Here is a 26,503-nt window from a genome sequence, read left to right on the forward strand (position 1 = left end):
CCTCTCGTTAGCATATGTCCTTAATACTGGCTTTAACCAATTGGATATTAGGAACTTATCGACTGAAGTTAACTAAGTAAGTCTTTCCTGTGAAGCAATGTAATTACGCCTGAGATAAAGCCATATCCTCAGGCCCTAAGTTAGCAGCAGAGCAGGTCTCAGTCGTTCTACCTATAACAGTGCTGTAAAACTAACAAGCTGACAGTTATTAAAACATTGCCTTTACTTTTAGTAACATATTACAATACCAATTTTGAGTGAACAAAGTATAATTCACACACTACCAGGAGGTGGATATAAATATTTTCTGCAGTTGAAAAATGTGCTCATTTGTATTTTTACCATGAGTTTTTAAAAACAAAAAGATACACTTGAAATATCTAGAAGAGTATACTTTGCCTTACACGCAAACCAAGCCTGATTCCCATAGTTGATTTCAACAAAGTTTGAGTGCTCAGAAAGAGGAGCTAGAGTTCTCAGAACTTTTTAAAATCAAGTAATTTATGCTTAGTATAATTGTCATTCTAGCGTTTTTATATATTAATACAGTACAATGTAATAATTATGCAGATACTACTCTGAACTTTGTTTAACTGTGTAATGTTGGACAGTTAGAAGGTTATGCTAACATCTTTAACTCTCTGTACCCATTTATTCCATCAAAATTAACACAACAGCATCTAACCTGCTTAGGTCCTTTTGAAAATCTCACTGAGACCCTATCTGCATTATTAAGCAACTAAATACTTTTGAAAATCTGGCACAAGTTCCTTGCCCATCTTTGATGTTACTCCTGTTACAAGACAGGAGTAACCTGATGAATGCATAACAGCAATGTCATTAATGCAAGATCAGGTTCCCCTGAGTTCTGTCCAGCACACCACCTTTTACCTTGCATTTATTAATACACCTTGCATTGTTCAGGGACAACCCCTTAATGTATTTTTGCAGAGGTGGGAGCAAGTTTGGAAATATGCTACATTTCTGTTTAGTTAAATATTGGGTATTTTGTGGGTTTTTATAAATTTTTTTAAAATAAGTATATTTTAGGGATTGTGTCGTTGTGACCTGCAGTGAATCTGAAGCATAAGTGAGTTGCTAAATGCTCATTTCTATAATGCATCTTTTACCTAGGTAAAAACATTAAGAAATTGCATTCTCAGATGTTTCATAATTCAGTTCATAATTGAATTCATTTTGGGGAGCAAATATGATCGTTGGCATAAAGTACAGTTAATAGCTGGCAACCACTGACACAAAAATACAGCACATTTCCATTTGGAGTTTATTACTTATCATTATTTGTCTTAAAGATGACAGGACAGACAAAGGATGGGAGGGGAAGCAAGGCAGGGGGAGGTGAAGTGACTTGTCGAAGGTCATTGCCCAAGTTAATGGTATAGCTTGGATTAGGACCCACATCCCCAGTTTTCCAGTCCAGTGACATATCATGAGAACACGTAGCCTCCAGATAAAAGTAGCCGACAGAATGCCAAATATCCAAACTTGGAAGTGGTTTGTGACCTGCGAGAATTTTAATTGCTCTTGGAGGCTGAATTTACACCTACTGCACTGTTGCTGTTGTATTAGATGCCATTATTTCTGCAACGCACAGGAGAAAGCCTCGACTTCCTGTAAACAATGACTTGGTGCAGACTTAATAAGCCTCACTATGCTACATCAGTATTGTGGTAATCTTCACATCAGTGTTGTGAAAACCTAACTTCCAGGTGTTTCCTCTGTGTTGCGTGTTGTTTGTAGTTAGTACTGATGTACTAAGTGAATTAGGCTGCGTTTTAGGGATTTGTTGCTGTACAGAAATCACTCCAGTTTGGCCCTTGCTGCTTACATCAATACTATGTGCTAATAAATCTCACGATTACCTCGTGTGGTATTGTACAAATTCACTGCATGTGTCCTTAGCATGAGCCATGAAGTAGTCTTAGCAGATATCTCCTGCATGTAAATAAAATCAGCAGTTCAGTCTTGAGCAGAACTGGGCTGGCAGTGTTTCCTGAAGGAAGAGCAAGCCCATGGCCCAGCAATTTCATGTACTGTAAAGTTTTCCAAATCATGAAGACTTAAATTAATGCTTGTACTTTGCAACATGTTAACATGTACTTTGTTGTAATTCAATTTCCTGTACCTTTTCATTCTTCTGTGAATGAGGAAGCAGGCACAGAGAGGTAAATTGACTTCCCTAAGGTCACACAGATAGCGGGAAAGATGGGAGTAGATCCAATGTCTAATGACTTCCAGTTGCTTTCTCTGCCCAAAATAAGGGGTCTTCCTGTCTAAAAATATATAATAAATAGCAATGTCATTTTACAAATGCTGAAACATAGTCTCCCTTAGAGGTTAAGAAATCTGAGCATCAGACATCCCAGTTTCTCAAGGGTGGAGGGATAGCTCAGTGGTTTGAGTATTGGCCTGCTAAACCCAGGGTTGTGAGTTCAATCCTTGAAGGGGTCATTTAGGGATCGGGGGGAAAATTGGGGGTTGGTCCTGCTTTGAGCAGGGGGTTGGACTAGATGATCTCCTGAGGTCCCTTCCAACCCTGATATTCTATGATTCAACCAGGTTGATATCACAACCACCATAGGTTGGAATGACCATCTGAATCTTTCAGGGCACTCCACTGCTTCTATATACAACTCTATTAGTATATATTAAAATAAGAACCCATGACTGAGGACAAGTTTATTGAGAGGTCCTGTCAAAGTCCAATGAAAATATTAGAAGCAGTTTAGAACCCAATCCTGCAACTTGTTGCATGTGGATAGACAGCTGCAGCCTCATGAAGCCCTATTGTTTTGCATATCCTGTGTGTGGCAAGCCCCAGGATTCTGACCTTAATTTGAAAATATGCTTTATTTAAGAGTACCAAATATTAGTTTCAAATATTTATAACACTGAAAAATGCCCTAGACAGGTTTTATATAAACACCTAGATAGAAAAAATTTAGTACATTTGGTTGAAGAAATGGAGGAAAAAAATGCTGTTGGAAGTTACAGTGTTGGAAGTGTTTCTGTACTATTGTCCGTCCAAGCTGACTGGGTTTTTCCATTCAAACTTTTCGTGGGCATTATCTTTTTATAGACTTTTTTCCCCAAAACAAGAATTTTCACAAATGAAAAGCTTCAATCTGGAAAAATCCTACAATGTGTGACTAAGCTAATCAATTAAACATGGCAATGCAACCTTTCTTCCCCTTCCCCCAAAAAACAAAACAAAAAGCCTTGAAAATGAAAAAATGAAAACGACTTCCCCGAAACAGCAAACACACACCAAAAAACAGCAGAGAAAGTGAGAGAAGAAAAAACTGAAGAACAGACTAAATTCTCATCAAATTTCCATCCATATTTTTTTAAATGAAAATTTTCAAATGAAACCAAAATAGTTTTGTAGAAATTTTCATTTTTTAAAGAAGGGTACTTTCTTACATTTTTTGTGTGTGTGGAAAAACTTTTGATCAGAGCTACAATATAATGGCAACATAGTATAGTTCTTAATGTAAATAAATGCTTTGTGCAAAAAATAGACTTGTGCATAATTTTGCACCACTGATTGTAACCAACTGGCTATGCATGTCAAAAAAATGAATGAAGGCTATGTTAATATTTTCTGTAATGCCATATGTACTTCTTTTTACAGGTGACTGTTACAACTATTGGTTATGGGGATAAGGTACCTCAGACATGGATAGGAAAGACCATTGCATCTTGTTTTTCCGTGTTTGCTATCTCATTTTTTGCCCTTCCTGCGGTAGGTTCTCTTGTGGGTTTTTTTCTGACAGTTTGTTCTTAAATGAATTAATGCACCATTGCATCTTTTATGAATAATATCTTCAGCTTGCCAACATTTTTTTAAAATATCAAAAGTAGCTAAAAAGAATTTTTATGCTTCCTTATCAATTTTATATAGTGTTCTATTTACTGCAGTCTACATTTGCTAGAGTTCTCTTCTAAACAGTTTTTTTAGCCTGAAAATGAAAGTTTAAATGAGAATACCTTTCTCGTCAGGTTTTAGAGGTGTACAATACATTGAATTCACATAGTAATCATTTTTGTGAGTGCACTAATGCTGATGTTTTAGTTTTGTAAAGCCCCAGTACATCATAAACACTTCAGCATGCGCTTAAATGTCATTGAAGTCAATGGGTTTAAATACTCTGCTGAACAGGGATGAATTTAAGCATGTGCTTTGCTGAATCAGGAAATTTAAACCTTTATTAGAATATGCATAGATGTGTCTTAACAGGTATAAACTTGCATTATTTTTGTCTGTTCTTTTCCATTCTTACCTTCACCCCCCTTTCTACTACTCAGAAATGACCTTTGATAAATAAATGACTTGTAAAGCTATTTCTTTGATCCTGATTTTTTTCTGAATTTAATGTCTTCAGGGATGTTTTTAAAGTAATTATTCTGACGTCTTTATCTCCACGAACATGCTTATAACTTGCCTGTCAGTTTTCCCAGTTAGTTGTAGCTGTAAAATAAACTTATTTTCAGTGTTGTTTTGATACAAAGGAGAAATAATTAATCTGTTTTTTGCATAGGACAACTAACAAAAGTTAGGTGTTGTCCTCCCGGTAATAATAATTGGTTCATAATAAGCGTTTTATGCGTCTACCTTGTCCTAAGAGTGTGGTCAAAAAGAAATACTAATGCAGCTAAACACAACTGGAATGGGTCTTTGGGTCTAGTGCAAACCCTTAATAATTCCAAAACTAAATGTAGCATGGGTCACTTGTTTAATCGTCATCGCCTCTGTGACCTCCGTTAAATGAATTTCAGAGAGAACAAAATGCATTTCCTATTAATTTCTAACTGGAACATTTGATGAGCGGCAGAGTTCAGTACAGTAAAGCCAAGGTAGCCAGCTGCCCTGTTGTCTTACATTGGCTTAATTAGAACCCACTATTCTCTAGTGGTGTAGTTCCAGGTGTAACAGTGGTAGAGGCCATAGTGTAAACAGGTCTCAGTTGTATTTACCACTGTGTTGATAAACCTGACATTAAATGTCTCCACAGAGGAGGTGATAACTAAACAAGTGAACTGGACTATGCTTACTTTTGGAATGGTTTACTAGACCTCATATATTAATTGCTCTTGAGTCGGGTCAGATGACATGGCGGTAAACTCACCTGAGTCCTGAAAACACTTCAGCGTCCACCGTTGCTACCACTGGTGGAGAATCATAGGCCCCAATTTCCCTACCATAGACGCATCCAAAGAGGCTTGCTTATGACTTAATAATACATGGACTTTTCATCACACTGAAGGGGTAGGCAAATCAGGGTAAAAACACGCTTTCAGATTTGACTCTTCATCTGCACAAGGATTTATGTGGTTTTCAGGCTGTGAAATACCATCTACACTTATTCTCTAGAGGGTTGATCCAAAGCTGAAAGATTCCCATTGACTTGTATGGGCTTTGGATCAGGCCACAAAAGAACTATCATTTTAAGTTCCAAGAAGAAATACTAACTGAGACTGAAAACTACTGCATATTAAGTCATTTCCCCTGAATAATTAGCTAAGTTGTTTATGATGCTGAATAAAACTTTATTAATATGATTTAATTTGGCCAGAGTGTTGAAATATTTTTTTTCTGAACGTTAGATCTTTATTTTCTTTTTTCCCTTAGGGAATTCTCGGTTCAGGCTTTGCCTTGAAGGTACAACAGAAACAAAGACAGAAACACTTTAACCGTCAAATCCCAGCTGCTGCGTCTCTCATTCAGGTACCTGGACTGCTATATTTTAAATGCATTTATTTTCTCCCTTTTATTTCAGGCTGTTTTTTTTTCAAAGCTGCCTGAAGGATTTGGACACCAAATTCCCATTAAAAATTAATTGGGAATCCAGATTTCCTAGGTGACTCTGAAAATCCCATCCTTAAAGGGAAAATCGTGGCCAGAGCAATTGGAACTATTCTTCACAAAAGACAGTGCAAACTGTTCAGATCAGCTGTTTTGAATTTCTTGCAGAAAAATATCCTGTGATGGTGGTTTGTTTGATACAAGAGTTGTTAGAGTTGATCACCAGTACTCTCATTACATCTTGCAGCAACTACAAATTAGAGCTGTGCAGTTCCCAAAATTTCTATCCTGCAGAAAATTTTGCATTTCAATAAAAAAACAAAATGAACAAACCAAAACCTATTACAAATCCAAACAAAAGGTCAGTTATGCAAAATTTTCCATGGGACGAACACTTTCAAAAAATTCCAATTTGGAGGAACTAAAATGGAATTTTTCAAAAATTTCTGGTCTGAGCTCTCTGGGCTCCCGGGAACCCAGCTCATCTGTGGAGCCCAGACAGCCTACCAGGTAAATTGTCATGGAGATTGGGAACTCCAGCTTACAAGAGCCTTGCCAAGTGGACTTTGAGGGAGTCAGCTTTTCAGGGAGTTGACTTCCTGGGAGGTCAGGAAGACCAGGAAGTCCCATTTTACAGATAGTGACCTGAAAAGTTAGGTGATGTGCCCAACCAAGGTCACGGAGGGAGTCCATGAAGAGCAGGGAATTCAACTGAGGTCTCTTGAGTCCCACCCCAGAGGGCTTCCTACCAGGCCATCCTTCCCTCTTCGTGTTGTCCTGATCCTGCTTATTGCAAATAAAACACATAGTTAAATAAAGAACATTTCTCCCCCTTTTTTGTTTATCAAACAATTTAAAATTAGATGGACTGAATTTACTAAATGAGGATTTTCCATAATGCGAAATGATAAATTATCCTTCATTTCTGAAGGAACCTGAACACATCAATAATTTTTAATATCCTCTTTAACTTTCAGGAAAATCACATTTTAGAAGCTTTAACAATGAATCTATTGTAATAATTGTACTGCTAACGTTTATTTTAGACTGCATGGAGGTGCTATGCAGCAGAAAACCCAGATTCTTCTACGTGGAAAATATACATAAGAAAACCTGCCAAAAATTATCATTTGATGTCACCTAGTCCAAAACCAAAGAAATCAGTAATGGTATCGGTAAGTAACCCTGGTTTTCTTTCCCATTTTGGTTGTTCAGTGAATACATATGCTTGGTAGATTGATTGGAATTTGCTCATTCTCCAGAGGCTATAAATTGTATTTGTATTACAGGATATTGCTTGGTCTTAAAGTTTTGCTTTTCAAATGAACATTGGGGTTTTCCAGATAGAAACATTTATATCTGCAGTTTACTTTGCTGCAATTCACTGGTTTGATTTTGATGGACATGAGAGTTTTGAGGGACACAGCAGTGACATAACGCATTTCTATCAACCAGTAATTGAATGCAGGACACTGCGAAATAATGAGCAATGGGAAGGTAAAACAATATATTGCAATGGTAAAATACTGTGCTGCTCTCAAATATTATTCTTATGGCTCAATCTGCCCCTCTGGTAGTAACACGTGTTTACATACAGTAGTATTTCATGTCACATGATTTCAGATAATATATGTTGTTATACAAACACAACTGTGTATATACAGTATAATTAAAATAAATACCTGGTAGGTAGACTGAACTGTGCTAGGCAGATAAAATTGAGTTCCACTTGATTTATATGATTTGGGTGTGTTGGATGAAATCTGAAAAAATGAGGTCCTATTTGCTTTGCCTCAAGCATGAGGATCAAATTTCCAAAGAGCCAGAGGCCCTCCTAAACTTGCATTATGCAAGCGTGCACACACCCACATTCAAGTAATTGTGTCTGCAAATACCCATTTGTGTGTCCAGCTACACAGTTTGCATATTTGTTCTTAAAGGCACAGGGAGGTTCCTCTTCTTAAGGAATTGCCATTAATGGTCCCAGGGTACTACTTTATAAGAATTTTGTCTTTGTGTCCTTGGCTAAAATGTCCCTTTCCCCCAACTTTGTGGAGTATGCAAGGGGCTAGTTAGCTGCATGTTTCTCTCCCTCCACCCCAGAATTAGTTATATCTCAGTATTAGTCTATGTAAATGCCTTGTAAAGCACTTTAGAATATTTTGCTATGAAAGGCACTTTGCAAATATAAATTTATATTATGTATTACTTCACCCATTCCGGTTGCAGCTGTTTAACAGTACGTGGCAGAAGTATGTAACAGGCTTGTTGAGGAAGTGAAAAAGAATATTGGGCCAGATCCTTACCTGGACTAGATAGGCATAGGTCAATTAATGTCAATAGAGCTATGTCTGTTTGTAGCAGTTGAGGATCTGGCCCACCGTAGCCATGAAACCGCAAGTGATTTATGTAGGCAGTATGATAATCTTGTTTTACCTTCCGAAAAATTATTTTGATTACCTTTCCTAATTTGCCTTTATCAGGCCACTTTTGTCTAGTATATAATAGCTGAATTAGGAGGGTACTATGATTCTTCAGCACAGAAGCCAGTACCTGTTTATTTTAAATGTGTTATCGAATAAAGTTTGTAACATATGTAACTCATTGCTGAATTAGCAGGGTTTTTTTTACTACAAGTCAGTGTTTCAGTAATTATTCCAATATGTATGATCCTAGGAATTATCCTGTTTTAAAAAAAAATCATCTTGCAAAATGAGCTAGCAATGATAATGAGAATACCAATCTAATATTTATAGTGCCTTTTCTTGAAGAACCCTAAACCACTCTGCATCCTTTTACTGTGGGAATTTTGCAAACTACATACTAGAGAGAAGCTGAAATCTCAATCTGAAATCAGAGCTCCTTCAGATTTCAGAGAGGGATTGGATTTCAATCCTGACTTCCTGTCTCTACAGTTTTAGTTGCAGGGTAATTCTAAACTTGGACATGGTCTATTTTCAGGCTATGGTTCTGATGAAGCCAAAATCAAAAAGGTGATTTTGTGAGATTTCTTTCATTTGTGACTGAGTGAAGTCTCACCAGAACAGCTAAAACCATTAGATATGAACCCCAAACCTTTATTAAACCTTAAATGCATCTGAATACTGCTTATCTCCACTAAATATATAAAAGGTGAACGCCAGTAGAAAAACTCAGATTCAGGTTTGGATTTGGTTGTGAAAGTTCAAGAAGTTTCAGATCTGATGTTCTGTTTTGGATTTTTCTCTAATAATATATACTACACACCTACACCTACACACACACACAAATATAGAAAGTATTTAAGGTTGCAAAATCAAACACTCAAAACTCAGGAAATGCTAGAATTAAAAGTGCTTGTGCAACCTTAATTCTGCACCCTTGCAAATATGTATTATTGTATAATCTATGACCACATAATATTATTTCCATAGACCCCTGCCTGATTCAGTGCACAGGATAATGCTCAGTGAATGCAGCCAGGGTTGTGTATGAATGAAGAGGCTAAGAAGTGTAGTGTGGAGTATGAGGCTTGGCTCAACAAACGAGTTGTGAAGGGCATAGAATTCTTAACACCAGTTAGTAAAAGGAGATATGTCTACAACTCATCGTCTCCTGGCTTCTAGCTCAGTGCACCTTCCCATAGATAAAAGGGAATTTTGCTGGGAGAAAGCAATGGGAAAATTCATTTTGTCTGTGTCCTGCCTGTTTGATGGTTCTGTTCTATGTGGCACGCTGAAGAAAGACCCTGGAGAGCATGCTCAGTGTGGGTAGAAGCTTGGGTGATATGATATAACAAGCCTCTGGCAAGCTCTGTTGATCAAAACAGACTGCTGGTGGAAATATTCAATACTGGAATTCTGCCAAATCTGAATGGATTTTTGTGCACACATCAAAAGGCACCTACTTGACCTCAGGACTACCCCTTTGCTAAATTTCAAAGTTGTGCCATACACTACTAGAAGCATTAGAGTTCAATAAAATCTTATCTTGACTCTCTTTAAAAAAAAACCACAGGGGAGATGTTAGGCAATCTTCATATATAGGAATAACATCTCAGCTGAAATACAGCTGCTTCTGAAGTGAAATGTCATCACCATTTTAACAATGGAAAGTAACACAAATGTTGAGGACCATGAAGCATGTCCCCCGTGGTGTAGCATGGCACTGCAGTCAACCTGCCACAGTATCCCTCCTGAGTTTTCAGTGACTTCCTTGGACATCAGCATGGTTTCATTTGCTGAGGTGAGTTGGCCCTCCAGCTAAGTCACTCTGAATGCCCAGCTTCTGGGGCATTCAGAGTCCAAAGGAAAATGCTAATCTTCCATCACGGATCTGTGCCAGTCACACAGTAGTCTCTAACCCTTCTTTTCCCAAGCTCAACTTCCAGCCCTCCTGGGCTCTGGTTAGTCCTTTCCTCCTCCCCTTAACAACAAGGCTCATTGCACCCTCTACAATGGTGGCAGCATAGAGGGAATCCAGACCCTCCACCTTCTACAATGGGTTCCAGGCTCTGGGAGCCCTAAATAAAAGGTCTTTCTGCTCCCTGTAGCCAAGGCCTGATTTACACCTTCTGCGCTGCGAGGCAGAGCATCTTCAGCACCCCTCCTGCCTACAGCTGACCTTCGTGTTTTCCTTAAAAAAATGAAACTTTTAACCCACGTTTAACTTTTAGGCATCCCTAGAACTCCGGCGCCTCTAGGCATGTGCCTACTGTGTCTAATTGGAAATCTGGCCCTGCCTGTAGTCACAAGCTGCCCTGCTTCTTCTTCCCAGGCCTCTTATCCTCCCTGGGCTCAACCTTCTTTGCCCCTAAGACAGGGTGACCACAGCCCTCCTTCCTGGGGCTGTGCTGTAACCCTTATCGACTTTCCTAGCTTACCCTCATGGGGGTTCAATTTCTGCTCCAGGGAGCCTCCCTCTGAGTCTTCCTGGACTCTAGATTCATGAGTACTATTGCTTACTCCCTTCAACGATCCCGTGACTGAGCTCAATACAGTTATTCTATGAGCTGAGTGTTAGTCACCTGACTAAACACCTGGCCTCCATTCCCAGCTTGACATCTGATTCTCCCATAGAACACTTTTCCTTAAAGGGCCATACATTAGAACAGGATTTTGCTGATATAGGCCCCACTGCCCTTAAAGGTGACAGACTACAGATGGGAAATGAAAGATAGTACTATAATCCAGCTGGAAGGAGAATTCAGGTGCGCAGACTGCATTTACTCATCTTAGAATTTGGCCAGGACACCAGGATTATTATCCTACTCTTGTGTACATTGTCTTGCGAGTTTTTAATGAAAACAAATGGTCAGACTCCCCTCTGTGGTTAATCTAATCAAGTAAATTTCATTATTGAGGAGGCACTCTAGTGTGTGTTCTTACAAGAGATCTAATTTGTGTTAATATTTTTTAGGTGAAGAAGAAGTTTAAGACAGAGAAGGACAATGGACCTTCTTCTCCAGATAAAATGTTAACTGTTCCGCAGATCACTTATGACCACGTGATGGATGATAGGAAGTCTGACTTTAATATTGATGCATATGAAAATTCTGGTAAGAAATTCCTTTATAACATACATTAAAATACTGGGCTATGTATTAATTATACAAAGGATCCTAGTTACGATGGTTAAAAGCGTGTATGTGTAGGAGAGGGGATTGTGGTACTACCCGCTCCCTCCCCCTTCCTTAGGAGTCCAAACAAGGATTATTTTCTGTTTGGCTTTGTCCACTGGCTAGTCTTGATGAGGCCCAGTAGCTCTCCTCATGAAAATGCTCCACTGCAGATAGGCTAAGGTTGAAGGTTTCTCCTATCTGACAGGAGAGCTAAATTCTCTGCAACTGATACCAGAGCCACCTGGTACTTAAGTCAATAGGAGGTACTATAGTTGGCCACCAACTCATCCTCCTCATCCCCCATGCAGGGGACTGGACTAGATGACCTCCTGAGGTCCCTTCCAGTCCTACGATTCTATGATCTCTTCCCAGAATAAATTCAAGTGAGCCATATCCACAGTATGCTTACACCCAAACTTTAAACAATGACCCATGGCTGCTCTTGAAATCTGGTTTGTCACTGCAAACCATGTATGCCCTCTTCCCCCTCCTGGGGTTGGTTTTGGAGTTAGAAAGCTATTAGTTCAAGTTCATATAATGTAGTATTATAATATCATCTAACTGTTATATATAGCACTTTTCATAAATGCAGATGGTCTTCTGTGTAATTCATCAGTGTAGGTTTCTTTTGTAGGATGGAGCCATACAGAAGGAGAATGGAACCTGTTTTATAGTCCTGTTGCAATTAGAATCTTGTTGCTTTTAAAGTTACATTGTAAATTCATCAGTTATTTTACATATGATTTCTTAAAGTTACTAGCATATTGTATTAAAAGCTGTTAACTTATGTGTTTTAATTCTGGCCAAAAGAATGTTAACTGAAGCAAATGAGGTATAATTTTTAAAGGTACATTTTACAGATCATATAGATTTTTAAGCTCTTAAATTTTTCTTCAGAAAGTTGGCTGACTTTGTTTAAATTTAATGGTCATTAAAATGAGGAGGCGATTGCAGTGTTTATTGAAACCAGGCGTATTTTAGTTCAGGCAGGAAGTCTAATCTCCTCATGTAATTCTGGTGTACTACAGTCCTGATATGCATCTTTCCTGCTTTTTCATTCCTCCTGGGCTTCTCCTGAGTAGCAACTGCCACTTAAACTCTGTTGTGCCAAACACTATTGTCGTTAGCAGGTGAACAAGGATAAAGTTGACTCTGTGGATCAACCATTGAGAAATATCTTCCTGCGAAACAGCACAGTGTGAGAGCTTTATGAATGCCTACATTTGCCAAGTCCCATCTTTGAGATTTTTTGAGTCCCTAAATCTACTAAGGGGCCATATGATTTACAGGCAAATACTGGAGCCCCTTCAGTATCAACTCTTTAGCTGTCAATCAAAAGTTTTCCTCTTATTTCTTCTGACACTTATTTTCTCTCCTTTTTATCTGTGTTCTGTCCTCTCAAAACTCTTACAAGTATACAGGACAAACAGGAATGTTCAAGTGGCTTGGTAAGTTGAGGAAAATAATTTTATATACAGCATGCCAGACTTTGACAATGTAACATAGTTTGCAGTGCTCTTTATGTGTGTAGTAGCTTGCTATAATCCCTTCATTACGCAAGGCACAGTGCCAGACAAAAATGTGCATTCTCACACATCTGGTCACAATCACAATTTAATTAAAAAGCAGAATATCATGATGCTCTTTCATAAAATATTTGTGTATTAAGTAGCAGACACCCTCCATTCCCTTGCATCATTCATGACCAAGTTATACACCTTTCTAAAGATGAATAAACAACCAGCGATTGCACCCAAACCATTTCCTAAAATATAATGGAGCACTGGCAAAATTTCCAGGCACAACCTCCTGTGTCATTCATACATAAATGCATGCGTGAGTGTTGCATCTATAAAAATACACTTAGGCATTGGCGAAGATGGATGGGCTCTTAATAATTAAATAATCCACTTTATCTTTTTTACAGAAAATAGCTGCGGTCTGGATTCTTTGTCACTTTAAGTCATTTTGTCCATGTGCTTTTTCTAAGTATGCTCATGGTAGAGCTTTCTTATGAGTGTTTCCTTATAACCCTTTCAATGAGTGATTCCGACATACTTATAGGGTTAGAGCAAGGGCTGCGCCAAACCATCAAGGCTTTAGTGAGAGTACCGTGAGGCCCCACTTACAGTGGGGGCTGTCTCTGCAACCATTGAAGACAATGGCAAACAGCCATTGACTTAAGTAGTAAAGAATTGAGTCCAAGTACTCCAGAACTTGGATTATGCTGTCCAAAAATGTACACGGCTGAATTCTCTACGTGGCCCATACAGAACTCAGGCACAGTGGTGATGCAGGGCCAGTGGGGAGATGACAGGGAGCTAATTGTAACTCCCTGATTTTCCTCTGCCCAGCCCTGGTGCAACTTAAAGATGTAGGGGGGATGGAGATGTATATTTAATTTGCACCCACAAAGAATCCTCATAATAGAGCCTCTCTCCCATACCTTTTCCCTCTTTATCCCAAGCTGTGCAATTCTGGTGGTCGAATAGGCAGAGGAGAAGAGGAGTAGGAACAGCATAGTCACTTCTGCTTGCTTTAAGTCACAAAGAGATTCCGCCAACACGGGGAATTCTCAGAGAGGGCTCTCCAGCAAGTATAAAATCATTTTGTTTTTCCTATGCAGGCATAAAGTGAACTCAGTAGACCTGAGAATCTGGCCCCCAGTGTCTTCAAAATGGTTTTAGGGAAAAAAGGAAGTAAGAGAGCAGAGAAGTATATATTTTGTACCTGAGTCTAGCATGGATACAATTATACACAAAAAACCCTACATTACAATATCATTAAGGTTGCAAAGTGAAGCATTCCAAAGGTAGGAAATGCCAGAATTAAGGTTGCCTGTGCAACCTTAAATCAGCCCCCTTGTGCGTATGCATTGTGATGCAGTCTTTCATTACATGATCACATACCATTTTTCCAAGCCCAACCAGCTCCAATTCCTGCTTCTGGGCTCCTTGCCTGAGTCCTAATCTTCAACCCACACTGACTCACAGTACTAATCTCCCTGCCAGTCTCCTTGCCTGATCTTTGTCCAGCTTGTCGTCTTCTCGGTTTCCCACTCCCTGATGTCATTCTTCACCCTGTGTCCTTGGCTCCCAGTCTCTTTGCACAACCAGTCCTAGTCTGCCCCCTCCGCTCCAGCCCCCCTATGTCTTGACTCTTTTCCTGCTGCATTTGAGTCATGCTGCTTCCTCTTCCACACTGCCAAGTGCCAGCAGGGGGAGCTTTGACAGCTTGGGAAAGACAGTGCTTTTAGTTCCAATGCCCAGCATTCACAGCAGCCCCTGGCAGCTACAAGATAGTCGTGCTCAGATAGTTGTGCTCAGCACCAGGCTGAATTGTTGAATTGTTCTGTGGGATGGTGCATGTGCAGTCCAGTCACCACGTAGGAGCAGTGAGGGAATGGAGCATGCTACGTGCAGATGGAATCTTTGGAGAATTTAGCTGCCAAACGTCTCTACTGCGTCTGTGAGCATGACTGAGATTTTGGTGGAGTCTTATCAATTGGGCAGGTTTTCAAGGGAACAGCAAAAGACACATCCCTAGCACTAGGAGGACATACCACTGCAAAGCATGGGAGGTGCCACAGCTTCTAAACAAAACAACTGTAAGAATGGTTTGAAATATGGCAAAACAACATATTTTTTTAGCTAATCTCATTCTTGGAAACAACTGAAACATTTTGGCTGAAATTTCCCCAAGAAATTCAGCCTGAGGCAGACACCTAGTATAGGAAATTTCAGCCCAAGTGGTTAAAGTTTGGCAAGGCTATAAGCAATTGAGAGTGGGTAGTTATAATGGGAAATGTCCACCTATAATATAATTTACTAAAGAGGCAAAAAAATGACAGGAAGTTACACTATGACCTCCAAGGGCCAGATTGAGTCTGGTCCTTATTTGGTTATACAGTTGTGAGAGGTAGCGCACAAGGAGACTTATCTTGCTGGCACTTGTATGGACTGCGGAAATGTCAGGCAGAATTACCTTCCTGTGCTCAAGGGAATAGAAGGGAGGCTCCATCCCTATCCCCTGGGGGCAAATGGCTCCACAAAGGGGACAAGGAGAAGGCATAGCTATGACCACACCATGCTGCAGAACAGGCTAGGTGCACGAGTGAATATTAATCTCCAGCCCACAAGAGTTCAGTAGTAGATCTTCTTCCACTGTGCATGGGGAGGTAAAGGGAGGCAGAATGCCTCCCCTTGTGGGGACTTAGTTTCAAATGATACTAAAAAGAGGCAGAAAATACTTAAAAAGCATTTTACTTATATTTAATCAATAGTAAATGAAAAGACTTGCGTTAAAACTCCTTTCCTCAGTGGTTCTCCCTTTTTAATTTTAAAGATGACAGGTGCCACACAGTCTCTGCATTAAAGACAAACATGTTGCCATCTCTCCAGCTGTCTCTTTTTTTCTCCTCCTTTCTTTCTGTCTCTTGTGTGCATCTTTGCTGTGACTCAGACCGTCAGCAATCCTGGGCATCTCTTTCCGCAGAGCAGTCGTCCTCCAGTGCTCCTTCTTCTCCAGGTAACGCTCCCATTTCAGTGATCCATCTCCTTTGCAACTGCCAGTAATTCAATCTTTGCATTGCAAAGTTTGGACTTTGCCTATTAACTCAGGTAAAATTATGTTTTTTCCTTTCTTCCCCCCCGAAATTTTGATTTTTTTCCCCATTGGAAATTTTAATATTGAAAAATTTCAGCTGAAAACCAAAAAATGGAAATGTTACACAGAAAGCAGACACGTTTAATTTAGTTGAAAAACAGTTAAAATGAAAAAATTTTCAACCAGCCCTATAAAAGAGTAAACCTATTTGCCTGTTGTATGTAAGCTGGTGGTAAAATCGTGAAACCCAATTTGATTTGTTAAAATATCCTCTATTAGTAATATATTTTAAAACATTTTTACTACAGTACTTAGGTATCCCTATGCAAATACCAGACTGTTGGAAAAATTCCTGTATAAATCTAGCGCTTGCTCCTCCAATTATTGGGACATTTAGGGTGGTGAAAACTTGTAAATTTTCCAATTCTAATGGTTATAATGTTTTCCCTACAGCTTAGACTAAATGTTCCTTACTGCCTCTCTTGTCTATTTTGTGCTCTTGTTAATTCATGAACATTGATTCCTTTCTTTACATAAACATCCTCTTTCTTTTTTTACATATCTGTAGAGAGTAATATCTAATACCTGAGAGGAAGGGTGTCCAATGGTTAGAACCTAGGATTTTGAGAGACCTGGGTTTCAAATCCCTGCTCCTCCATAGATTTTTCTATGTGACCTTGGGCAAGTCGTTTAGCCTTTCTGGGCTTCCATTTCTCATTTGTAAAATGGGGGTACCACCTATTTCACAGTGAGAATAAGTACATTAAAGATTGTGAAGTGGTGAGAGATTGCCATATAATTTCCTCACATACGAAGATCAAGAGACAACCATTTACTGGTTTACTCTCACATTAGGCTTGTAAGTGTCCATACCATGGGGGAGTTTGAGCAGGGGAGACAGTAATTCATGGTTTTGTTACAGATTTTTTTTAAAATTTTTTTTTAATTTATCTGACCTTCTCCAGAGTTCTTCGGTCTGGAATTCAGGACAGTTTTTTCACTAGATCAGGTTTGCTTCTCCCTGCTTAGAGGAAGCAGTGGTACGGTGCACCAGGGCTAGGGAGTAGAAGTAGGTGCTTCAGACCAGGACTGGCCATGACCTGTCCCTAAGTAGTTTCCAGAAAATTCCAGGGGAAAGAAACAGGCAATAGCTTCACTTTAAAGCAAATATAATGCTCATGTTACTATCTTCTTGTTACTCTCAGGAGAGCGTATATTCTTATATTTTTCAAATCAGTTGGAGCTCCTAAATTTCTTCTTTCCTTTTTCATCTGTCATTTCTGTCCCTCTCTGTCTTTAACAGAAAAGCAATAATTGTAACAATCCAACAATTGCAAATCCTCTTGCAAGCAATATCTCATGGGGGTACAGTATAATGAGTGCTTGGCAAGCACCGCATGTGGCTTTAAGTTCGATAGCATTGTCGTTAGTAATCAGAATGTGTGAAGAGTCTTTTAGACTTCTTAGGAAACTGGTGAGTTTTCATCCCCACCTGGCAGAACACTGAATGTTCAGTATTTATTTAGTAACAGCCAAAGGAGTCAGTTTAACAAAAAATATTTAAGGCCCTGTAAAGTTGTACATTTTCAGCTGGAATTCTTCTGCTCTTTTTCATAACCTTTGTCCTGAATGTGGCTGTGTTAGTCCAACGGATATTACTCAGAATAAAAAGCTGATGCTGAAGTTTGCTATTATTTGCTATAGAATTCTCATTGCCTTAGTGCTAAAATTGGCCCTAGAGTAGTACTGTGATCAAGGAATCCTGCTTTTAGGAAGCTAGTAAAACCTTGCTGTATTTTTGAATTTTTCCAGATGTTCCCAATCTTGCTCCCGTTGAAGTCATTGAAAGCAAAACCCTCACTAAGTTCATTGGGAGCAGGATTGTGCATTTGATCTACTCCTTACAAATAAAATGGTCAAGAAGTATGAGTTGATCCCTCCCTACACCACCTGATTTGGGCTAAAAGCACAATAGTCGATGTTGTACAGTCATCGAAGGAGGTTAAATTGACATCATACATTAATTTCAGGGTTATAAATCTTCCAAGGCCTGTGTGCATTGTGAAATGTTTATGAATTCTGGGATACAAGGCATAGCGGACCTGTGCCTTTAGTTAATGCTCTAAAAAAACTGCATTTGTGTTTAGTTATGTATTTCTGTGTTGTTCATTTTTCTTTGTGTTTTAATCTTATTTCTGTGTGTTACTGTCCTACTGTAAAGTGCCTTGACAAGTATGAGAGATGCTCTGTAAATGAATAAAGAAATGTTTCATAGAATGATATAGCTACTTGCCCAGGATACAGTTGCTGTAAAGTGGCCACCACTATCAACATTTATACAGTTATTAAAGAATGTTGTTTGATGTTATTTACTATTATTTGTTTGTATAACATCGTGCACATTTATAGTGCTGTATAAATATAATAATAATGAAATGTGACATATAAGGAAATTCCATCACTGAGTGTTAACCATGGGTAAACATTCACTTTGTAATGTCTGCCATTGTAATTATACTCTAGAAAGTTGTTTTAAGGAAGAAATGTGAGGTAGAAATTACTTTGAGAGAATTAAATTCTGCCATTGATTATGCTCATCTATTGTTGCCTGAGCATAAATAAGATTGGGAATTAGTCCATAGTGTGTCAGACAGTATTTCTTGGTATCACATCTAAAGTGTCCATCGCTGTAGCATCTCAGTGTTCTTTATTTAAATGCTCAAATATGAGGGATGCACACAAATGGGAAGTAGGTCTCTACTTCCCTCCTTCCCAGAACAATGATCATTTTAATACAAATGGGCCTGAGCTCCACCAAATGAAAAATTTTGTATTAGCTACCTGAACTGGAGGTTCTTGCACAGCAGCTTCTCCTTTGCTGTAGGATTTGGCATTAGGGTGTCACATGAAGGAGAATCCGGGGAACTACAAACTGGTCGGCCTCACCTCAGTCCCTAGAAAAATCATGGAGCAGGTCCTCAAGGAATCTACAGTAACTCCTCACTTAATGTTGTTCCTGTTAACGTTGTTACATTGCTGATCAATTAGGGAACATGCTCATTTAAAGTTGTGCAATGCTTCTTTATAAGGTTGTTTGGCAGCGCCTGCTTTGTCCATGGCTTGCAGGAAGAGCAGCCCATTGCTTCCAGCTGGTGGGGGCTTGAAATCAGGGTGGACCGGCAGCCCCCCATCAGCTCCCCGCTCCCCTAAGTTCCCTGTGCGGCAGCCGCCCAGCAGGATATCAATTGCTGGCAGTTCAGCTGTCCCTCCACCCCACTGCCCTGTGCTGCTCCTGCCCTCTGCCTTGGAGCTGCTCCCAGGAGCCTCCTGCTTGCTGTGCAGGGGAGGGGGGGAAGAAGGGGACTAATGTCAGGGTGTCCCTCTTCCCCCTTCTCCTACCTTGCGCTTACCGTTTCTCCATATAGAGCAAGGTGGGGACAGGCAGAGGTGAAAGTAAGCCGGTACGCCCTGGTACGGCATACCGGCAAGAGCTGGTTCACCATACTGGAGCAGCCTGCCTTCCCCAGGCAGGGCCGCTCTAGGCACCAGCAACACAAGCAGGTGCTTGGGGCAGTACATTTCTAGGGGCGGCATTCCAGCGGCTTCAGCCCGAGGCCCTTTAAATTGCTTCCAGAGCCCTGCTACTCCATGGCTCTGGGGGCTATTTAAAGGACTAGGCGGAGAGGTAGAAGCAGGGGAGCCGCAGGCCCTTTAAATAGCCCCCAGAGCCCTGGGGTAGCCGGGGCTCCAGGGGCTATTTAAAAGGCCGGGGCTCCAGCTGCCTCTGCCACCCTGGTCCTTTAAATAGCCGCTGGAGCCCCGCCACCTCCCCAGGGCTCTGGCGACTAATTAAAGGTTGGGGCAGTAGAAGCAGGGGAGCCCTGGGCCCTTTAAATAGCCCCCGGAGCCCCAAGCTGTTGCTGCTACCCCGATGGAGTGGGGGGAGGAGGAAAAGGGGGCGGCACTTACCTTACAGGGTGGGCTGGGTCTGGCTCTGACCCCCTAGCCCCGCCCTTCCACTCTAGGCCCCGCCCCTTCTGGGGGCCAGAGCTGGCCCCAACGTACCGGTAAGTCACTCGACTTACTTTCACCCCTGGGGACAGGACAGGGCTCAGGACAGAGAGAGCTGGCTGCAGCTGCTATCTCAACTTCCTGATCTTTTTAAAGGCAATGTACTTAGAACAGTGTCAGTGTACTTAAAGGGGCAATGCGCATCTCTCTCTCTCTCTCTCTCTCTCTCTCTCTCTCTCCCACACACAGGGTGTGTCTCTCTGACTCTGTCTGCCATATATATATATATACATACATACACACACACAGAGTATAAGTTTTAAACAAACAATTTAATACCGTACACAGCAATGGTGATTGTGAAGCTTGGTTGAGGTGGTGAAGTTAGAGGGTGGATGAGGGTGGGATATTTCCTAGGGGTTGCCTTAATGCTAAATGATGAACTAGCATTTGGCTGAGCCCTCAAGGGTTAACATATTGTTGTTAATGTAGCCTCACACTCTACAAGGCAGCATGAATGGAGGGAGGGGAGACAGCATGGCAGACAGAGAGAGACACCCTGTGTGTGGGAGAGAGAGAGAGAGAGAGAGATGCGCATTGCCCCTTTAAGTACGCTGACACCAGACAAAGTGTCAGCATACTTAAAGAAGCAATGCACATCTCTCTTTCCCTCCCACACACAGGGTGTGTCTCTCTGTCTCTGTATATATAGTTTTTTTGTATGGTGAAAAAAATTTCCCTGGAACCTAAGCCCCCCGTATTTACATTCATTCTTATGGGGAAATTGGATTCACTTAACATCGTTTTGCTTAAAGTCACATTTTTACATTTAGTGAGGAGTTACTGTATTTTGAAGCACTTGGAGGAGAGGAAGGTGATCAGGAACAGTCAACATGGATTCACCGAGGGCAGTTATGCCTGACCAACCTGATTGCCTTCTATGATGAGATAACTGTGTTCTGTGGATGAGTTCTGTGGATATGGGGAAAGCGTGGACATGATATCTTTTGACTTTAGCAAAGCTTTTGATATGGTCTCCCACAGTTAAAAAAGCAAGTTAAAAAACTATGGATTGGATGAATGGACTATAAGGTGGACAGAAAGCTGGCTAGATCGCTGGGCTCAATGGGTAGTGATCAACGGCTCGATGTCTAGTTGGCAGCGGGTATCAAGTGGAGTGCCCCAAGGGTCGGTCCTGGGGCCGGTTTTGTTCAACATCTTCATTAATTATCTGGATGATGGGATGCATTGCACCCTCAATAAGTTCACGGATGACACTAAGATTGGTGGAGAGGTAGATACGCTGGAAGGTAGGGATAGGGTCCAGAGTGACCTAGATAAATTGGAGGATTGGGCCAAAAGAAATCTGATGAGGTTCAACATGGACAAGTACAGAGTTCTGCACTTAGGACAGAAGAATCACATGCACTGTTACAGGCTGGGGACCAACTGGCTAAGCAACTGTTCTACAGAAAAGGACCTGGGGATTACAGTGGATGAGAAGCTGGATATGAGTCAACAGTGTGCCCTTGTTGCCAAGGAGGCTAATGGCATATTGGGCTGCATTAGCAGGAGCACTGCCAGCAGATTGAAGGAAGTGATTATTCCGCTCTATTTGGCACTGGTGAGGCCACCTCTGGAGTAATGCGTTCAGTTTGGGGCATCCCACTACAGAAAGGATGTGGACAAATTGGAGAGAGTCCAGTGGAGGGCAAAGAAAATGATTAGGGGGCTGGGGCACATGACTTATGAGGAGAGGCTGATGGAACTGGGCTTATTTAGTCTGCAGAGGAGAAGAGTGATGGGGGATTTGATGGCAGCCCCCAACTACCTGAAGGGGGGTTCCAAAGAGAATGGAGTTAGGCTGTTCCCAATGGTGGCAGATGATGGAACAAGAAGCAGTGGTCTCAAGTTGCAGTGCGGGAGGATATTGGTTGGATATTAGGAAAATCTATTTCACTAGGCGGGTGGTGAAGCACTGGAATGGGTTACCTAGGAAGGTGATGGAATCTCCATCCTTAGAGGTTTTTAAGGCCTGTCTTGTCAAAGCCCTGGCTGGGATGATTTTGTTGGTGTTGGTCCTGCTTTGAGGAGGGGGTTGGACTAGATGACCTCCTGAGGTCTCTACCAATCCTAATCTTCTATGATTCTATGATCAGATACTGAAATTCTTATGCAAGAAGAGACTTTCTAAGTCTCAATTTACTTTCATTGCACCCTTATCTTGTTTACAGATTTATTCTAGTATCCTTATTTTGTTTTTAAGTCTATCTTGTTTGTACCTTTTGAAATATTATAATATGTCCTCACAAGCAGTAAACCTGTTGTACAGCCTTTTTAAAAACAGCTACATGATACTGCTCTAACCCTTATCTGCTTATTTCCTCACAGTGAAAAAGAGTCCTGCATTTTTAGATGTGAACACAGTACCCTTCATCAGGACCAACAGCTTTGCAGATGAGCTTGACCTGGAGGGTGAAACATTGCTGACCCCAATAACTCACATCTCACAGTAAGTCACTAACTATTGAATCATGCAGTCACTGACTTCAGACAAGTGCAGTTGGAGGAGCTGAAATATAGCACTGATAGGGCTATCTCAGATATTTGTGTCAAACTGTTTTACCTTGAAGTTGGTATATTCTGTCCTGAGTGCCAATAAATCTTAATGTTGACTTAAAGAATAGTTCATTCTTCTGTGACATGAGGTTCTGGTTTTTAGCTAATGTCTGTGGACAGCTGGTAGTTGATAGCCTCAAGATTTTCCTAGAAAGATACTTTGTGAAGCACTCTTCTATTGAGAATTATGTTACACTGAACACCATTCTCCAGAGAAATGTCCCCAAAATGTGTGTCTTCAAATGTTTCTTTCCTGAAATACAGGCCCTTTGTTTTCAACTGTAACCCCGTAAATGTGAATCTTTCAAGGTGGCACACAGTAGAGAAAATTATCGTTTGTGCCCTTTATTGCTGCTTTGTGATGTGTAAAGGTAGCCAGAAAAAGGGTTGCACTTTTTGTTTGTTTCTTTTTTAAAGGGTTCTGTTTTTCGGCTATTTTAGAAATATTAGTCCCGGACTTCCTATTTTGTGCTGGAGGATTCCTCAGAAGAGTGGAGATCCAGTGGGATTATGATATTACAAGAGAAAATGGATTGAAACCTGAGAAGTTTGAGATGCGAAGGGATTTTTAGTGAGAGGGTTTAAAACTCTTCACATTGTTTTTTGTTTTTATTAGTACCTATTTAACTCAAACTCCTGACAGATGCTTGGGAGAAGTCTTTTTCTTCATCCTTGCAGTAGAGGACTGAGAGATTCTCCCACTCCAGTTCACAGAGTACTTCAGCAAAACCAGGCAAGAAAATTAGTAACTACTACTTTGCCTCCTGGTCTCTGTGTATGCCATGGTGGGCGTACACCTGTACTCCATGTGCCTGGAGTCGGAGAATTCTTGAAAGCAGTGTCCGTTGGTCTGCACTTGTGACTTCGTTCTCCTTGTGCCTCCAACTGAGGAGGTAAAGGACAGAGCGGACTGACCTCCTCTCCAGTTCCATCTTAACCACTGCATGGCCTGAGTCAGAACAGTCAGATCCAGGTTGGGGGGACCTGGCCTGACTCAGCAAGGAGTCTGCCTCCTGTGCCATGAGGTTTGACTTAGGAGCGAGGGAATCTACTCCCACAGATCCCCCCTTGGGATCTTATCGGGAAGGCAGGGAATGCTCTGATAAGGAAGAGAAAGACCTTTGTCTAAGTTGACTTCAAAGAGGTCTGATCCAACCCAGCCTAAGTTGAGCACCTTGAAGTCTTTAAACCATGATTTGAGGACTTCAATAGCTCAGACATAGGTTAGGGGTTTATTACAGGAGTGGGTAGGTGAGATTCTGTGGCCTGCTTTGTGCAGGAAGTCAGACTAGACGATCATAATGGTCCTTTCTGACCTTAGAGTCTATGATTCTATGAAGATCTTCCTGTTTAGCCCATGAGGATTTAGAAAATCTTAAGTCTCAGGGTCATGACAAGAAAGTCCACAAACCCAGGGCTTTGTCGGAACCGGACCGCGCTCTGGCAGCAACACGGGAACTGATGGCACCAATAAAAGGTGACCATTGGGAGATTCAACCACTGATGGTACTGGCACTGCCTCTCCCGACTGTCGCGCAACAAATTCTAACTGCTCCCCTTCCCCCACTAAGTAACCTCTTTTGCGAGAATGGTAGAATTTTACTGCAAACAAAAGGTCTACATTGTCAGCTGAAGTGTTAAACACTCATGTACTTGTGGGAGGAGAAATGTGAGAATCTTGTGCCGAAAGATTTCTTATTCGCTCAATCAGAAGGAGGAAGTAATAAATTTTCATAGGCCTTCAGACAGGAATAACTGCGGAGCAAAACCAGATCTGACATTTTCCTTTGCATATTTTGTTCTAATTCACCACATGAGTCATGGACTTGTTTCTTTTAAAATAAGCTTTGGTGTCAAGATCTTCTGAGTATCCTCCTTGGACTTGGGAGTCACTTAGCAATAAAATGCTATGCTTATAATTAGATCACTTAACTGGTGTTACATTTCAGAAAGTTTTTGTACTTTATGAAAAGTTGCAGCAGAATTCCTTTGCACGTATATGTTCATCAGCTGAAGATCCTCTCATGACATCGGTATCCTCGTTTGTTAGCAGCATGCTTGTTTCTCATTTTTTACTTCCTAATTCCTCAATCAGAATCTGTGGTATAATCCTGCAGATGCTCTAGTTGTGAGTGCCGAAGTTTTGCAAAGTATACCTCTTTATATAGATTATGATATTGAGCTTCTCTAATGTTAACAATGAAAGACAGTTTTCTAAAGAGAGATACAAATGGGTAGGATTTATTTTTTCTTTAAAAAAATCTTGTTTCAAAGTACCAAGGAGGTAATAGACAATGGATGTTAACAGATCTTTAAAGTTCTGTTTTACTTAGACATTGCACATATCCCTTATAATGCAATGCATATATGTCCTGAAAAACATAATGTAGTCCTAAAAATGAGAGGGCATCGGACCAGGAGGATGATTTGTACATTGAAATGTTCTTGGTTTTGTACTATCAAGTAATGTGTTGTGTATGTCAAGTAATGGATCTGGTCAAACATTTTGGGGGGGACACCCAAAGTATTTACACTTGGCTTTGCTAGTGAAACAAGTGGTATGCTTATGTGGATTATTGAAAAACAAGCTGCTGTGTTGCATTTCAGTATGTACGTGATACTATGATCCTAAGGCAAGTTATGGTACTACTAAACTTTTGATTGGACTTTTCCTTGTGTTATTTGGACACATGCTTCTTTCTCATGCTTCCCTTCAAAGACTGTAAGGAGCAAATGTATATAAAATTGTTACATATTATCCATTCCATGTGTAGGACCTGAAAGTTCGGCATCCGGATATAATGTTAGACATGAAATTTAGGACTGCGCAATACACATACTGTCTAACAAGTGCCCACTCCACACCCATTATACAATAAAAACAAAAGTGGTTTGTGGTCACAGATTTTTGGCATGTGTATGTCTTAAGTTGCTAGAGTTGAAAATTATGATTTATTTCCCAAGGGAATCCAGAGATGTGCTTTTTTTATGTATTTGTGACTGTGGTTGTGAATGTGTCTTTTACTTCCTTAAAGTCCATTTTCTTTAACATATATTAAAAAAGTAGTGCTTCATATTTAACCGTCTGTATTGATATAGCACCTATCATGCAATTATGTACTTCAGAATACATTACAAAAGTATCTAACTATGAAGACTAATTAGTGCGGAAAAGTCAGATCAAATGAAACTGCAGCTTAGACTTTAATAGCAATCCATATGCTGAAGAAGAAACAGCGGTGTGAAGACCATTTCAGAGCCCAGGTGCATAACAAATAGCATCTCTTGATTCGGGGATGCATGGATTTGGAATTAGTAAGAATATGTGCTTTTGAATTATAGACCCCTCATAACATATGAGTTAGTTTCTCCAGAAGACTCTGGAAATGAGCCCCAGAATAGATTTTGATTCTATAAGCCACAAAAGCATGAGTAAAACTTGCCCTCTTAATTGGAGACATATGATTGGCAACATACCTGGAAATTGATGTTACCTCAGAGTATAAAAATACTTCCTTTTGACAGGCAATGTAAATCCTGTGGCAAAAAATGTAGGTTACCTACTGTACTATTAGCAGAAGTACTTGGCAACATTCATATTAAAAAGAATATGGCTACATTTCTATTTGTCTCATTTACTTTGGATGGATAGAAAGATTTTGTAACCTTTTATACCTCAGAATCTCTAGTATTGCATTTTTTAGGATGCTAGGCATATCCTTAAAAATCTCTTTACAATTCATAAATATCTACGGTCCTAGCCCTGCAAAGATTTATGCACTTAGTTAACTTTAAGCAAGTGAGCAGTCCCACTGAACTTAATAGGACTATTCATGTGCATA

The 26,503-nt window shown here is 40.4% G+C and overlaps 1 protein-coding gene across 2 annotated transcripts in view; it reads left to right on the plus strand.

Annotated features, from left to right (window-relative positions):
• KCNQ1 (potassium voltage-gated channel subfamily Q member 1) overlaps positions 1-26,503 on the plus strand; it is a 534,879-nt gene that overhangs the window by 164,033 nt on the left and 344,343 nt on the right. The window contains exons 7-12 of one of the 2 annotated variants that reach the window (XM_027825414.3): positions 3,656-3,766; positions 5,654-5,749; positions 6,874-7,002; positions 11,225-11,363; positions 15,888-15,953; positions 22,434-22,554. In XM_027825414.3, the coding sequence (XP_027681215.3) occupies positions 3,656-3,766; positions 5,654-5,749; positions 6,874-7,002; positions 11,225-11,363; positions 15,888-15,953; positions 22,434-22,554 (662 nt within the window). The remainder of the gene's footprint in view (positions 1-3,655; positions 3,767-5,653; positions 5,750-6,873; positions 7,003-11,224; positions 11,364-15,887; positions 15,954-22,433; positions 22,555-26,503) is intronic. The other variant, XM_007062959.4, reaches the window with a different exon arrangement.

Source organism: Chelonia mydas, chromosome 6 (assembly GCF_015237465.2).
Source record: "Chelonia mydas isolate rCheMyd1 chromosome 6, rCheMyd1.pri.v2, whole genome shotgun sequence".
In the NCBI taxonomy this organism is placed as follows: Eukaryota; Metazoa; Chordata; order Testudines; family Cheloniidae; genus Chelonia; species Chelonia mydas.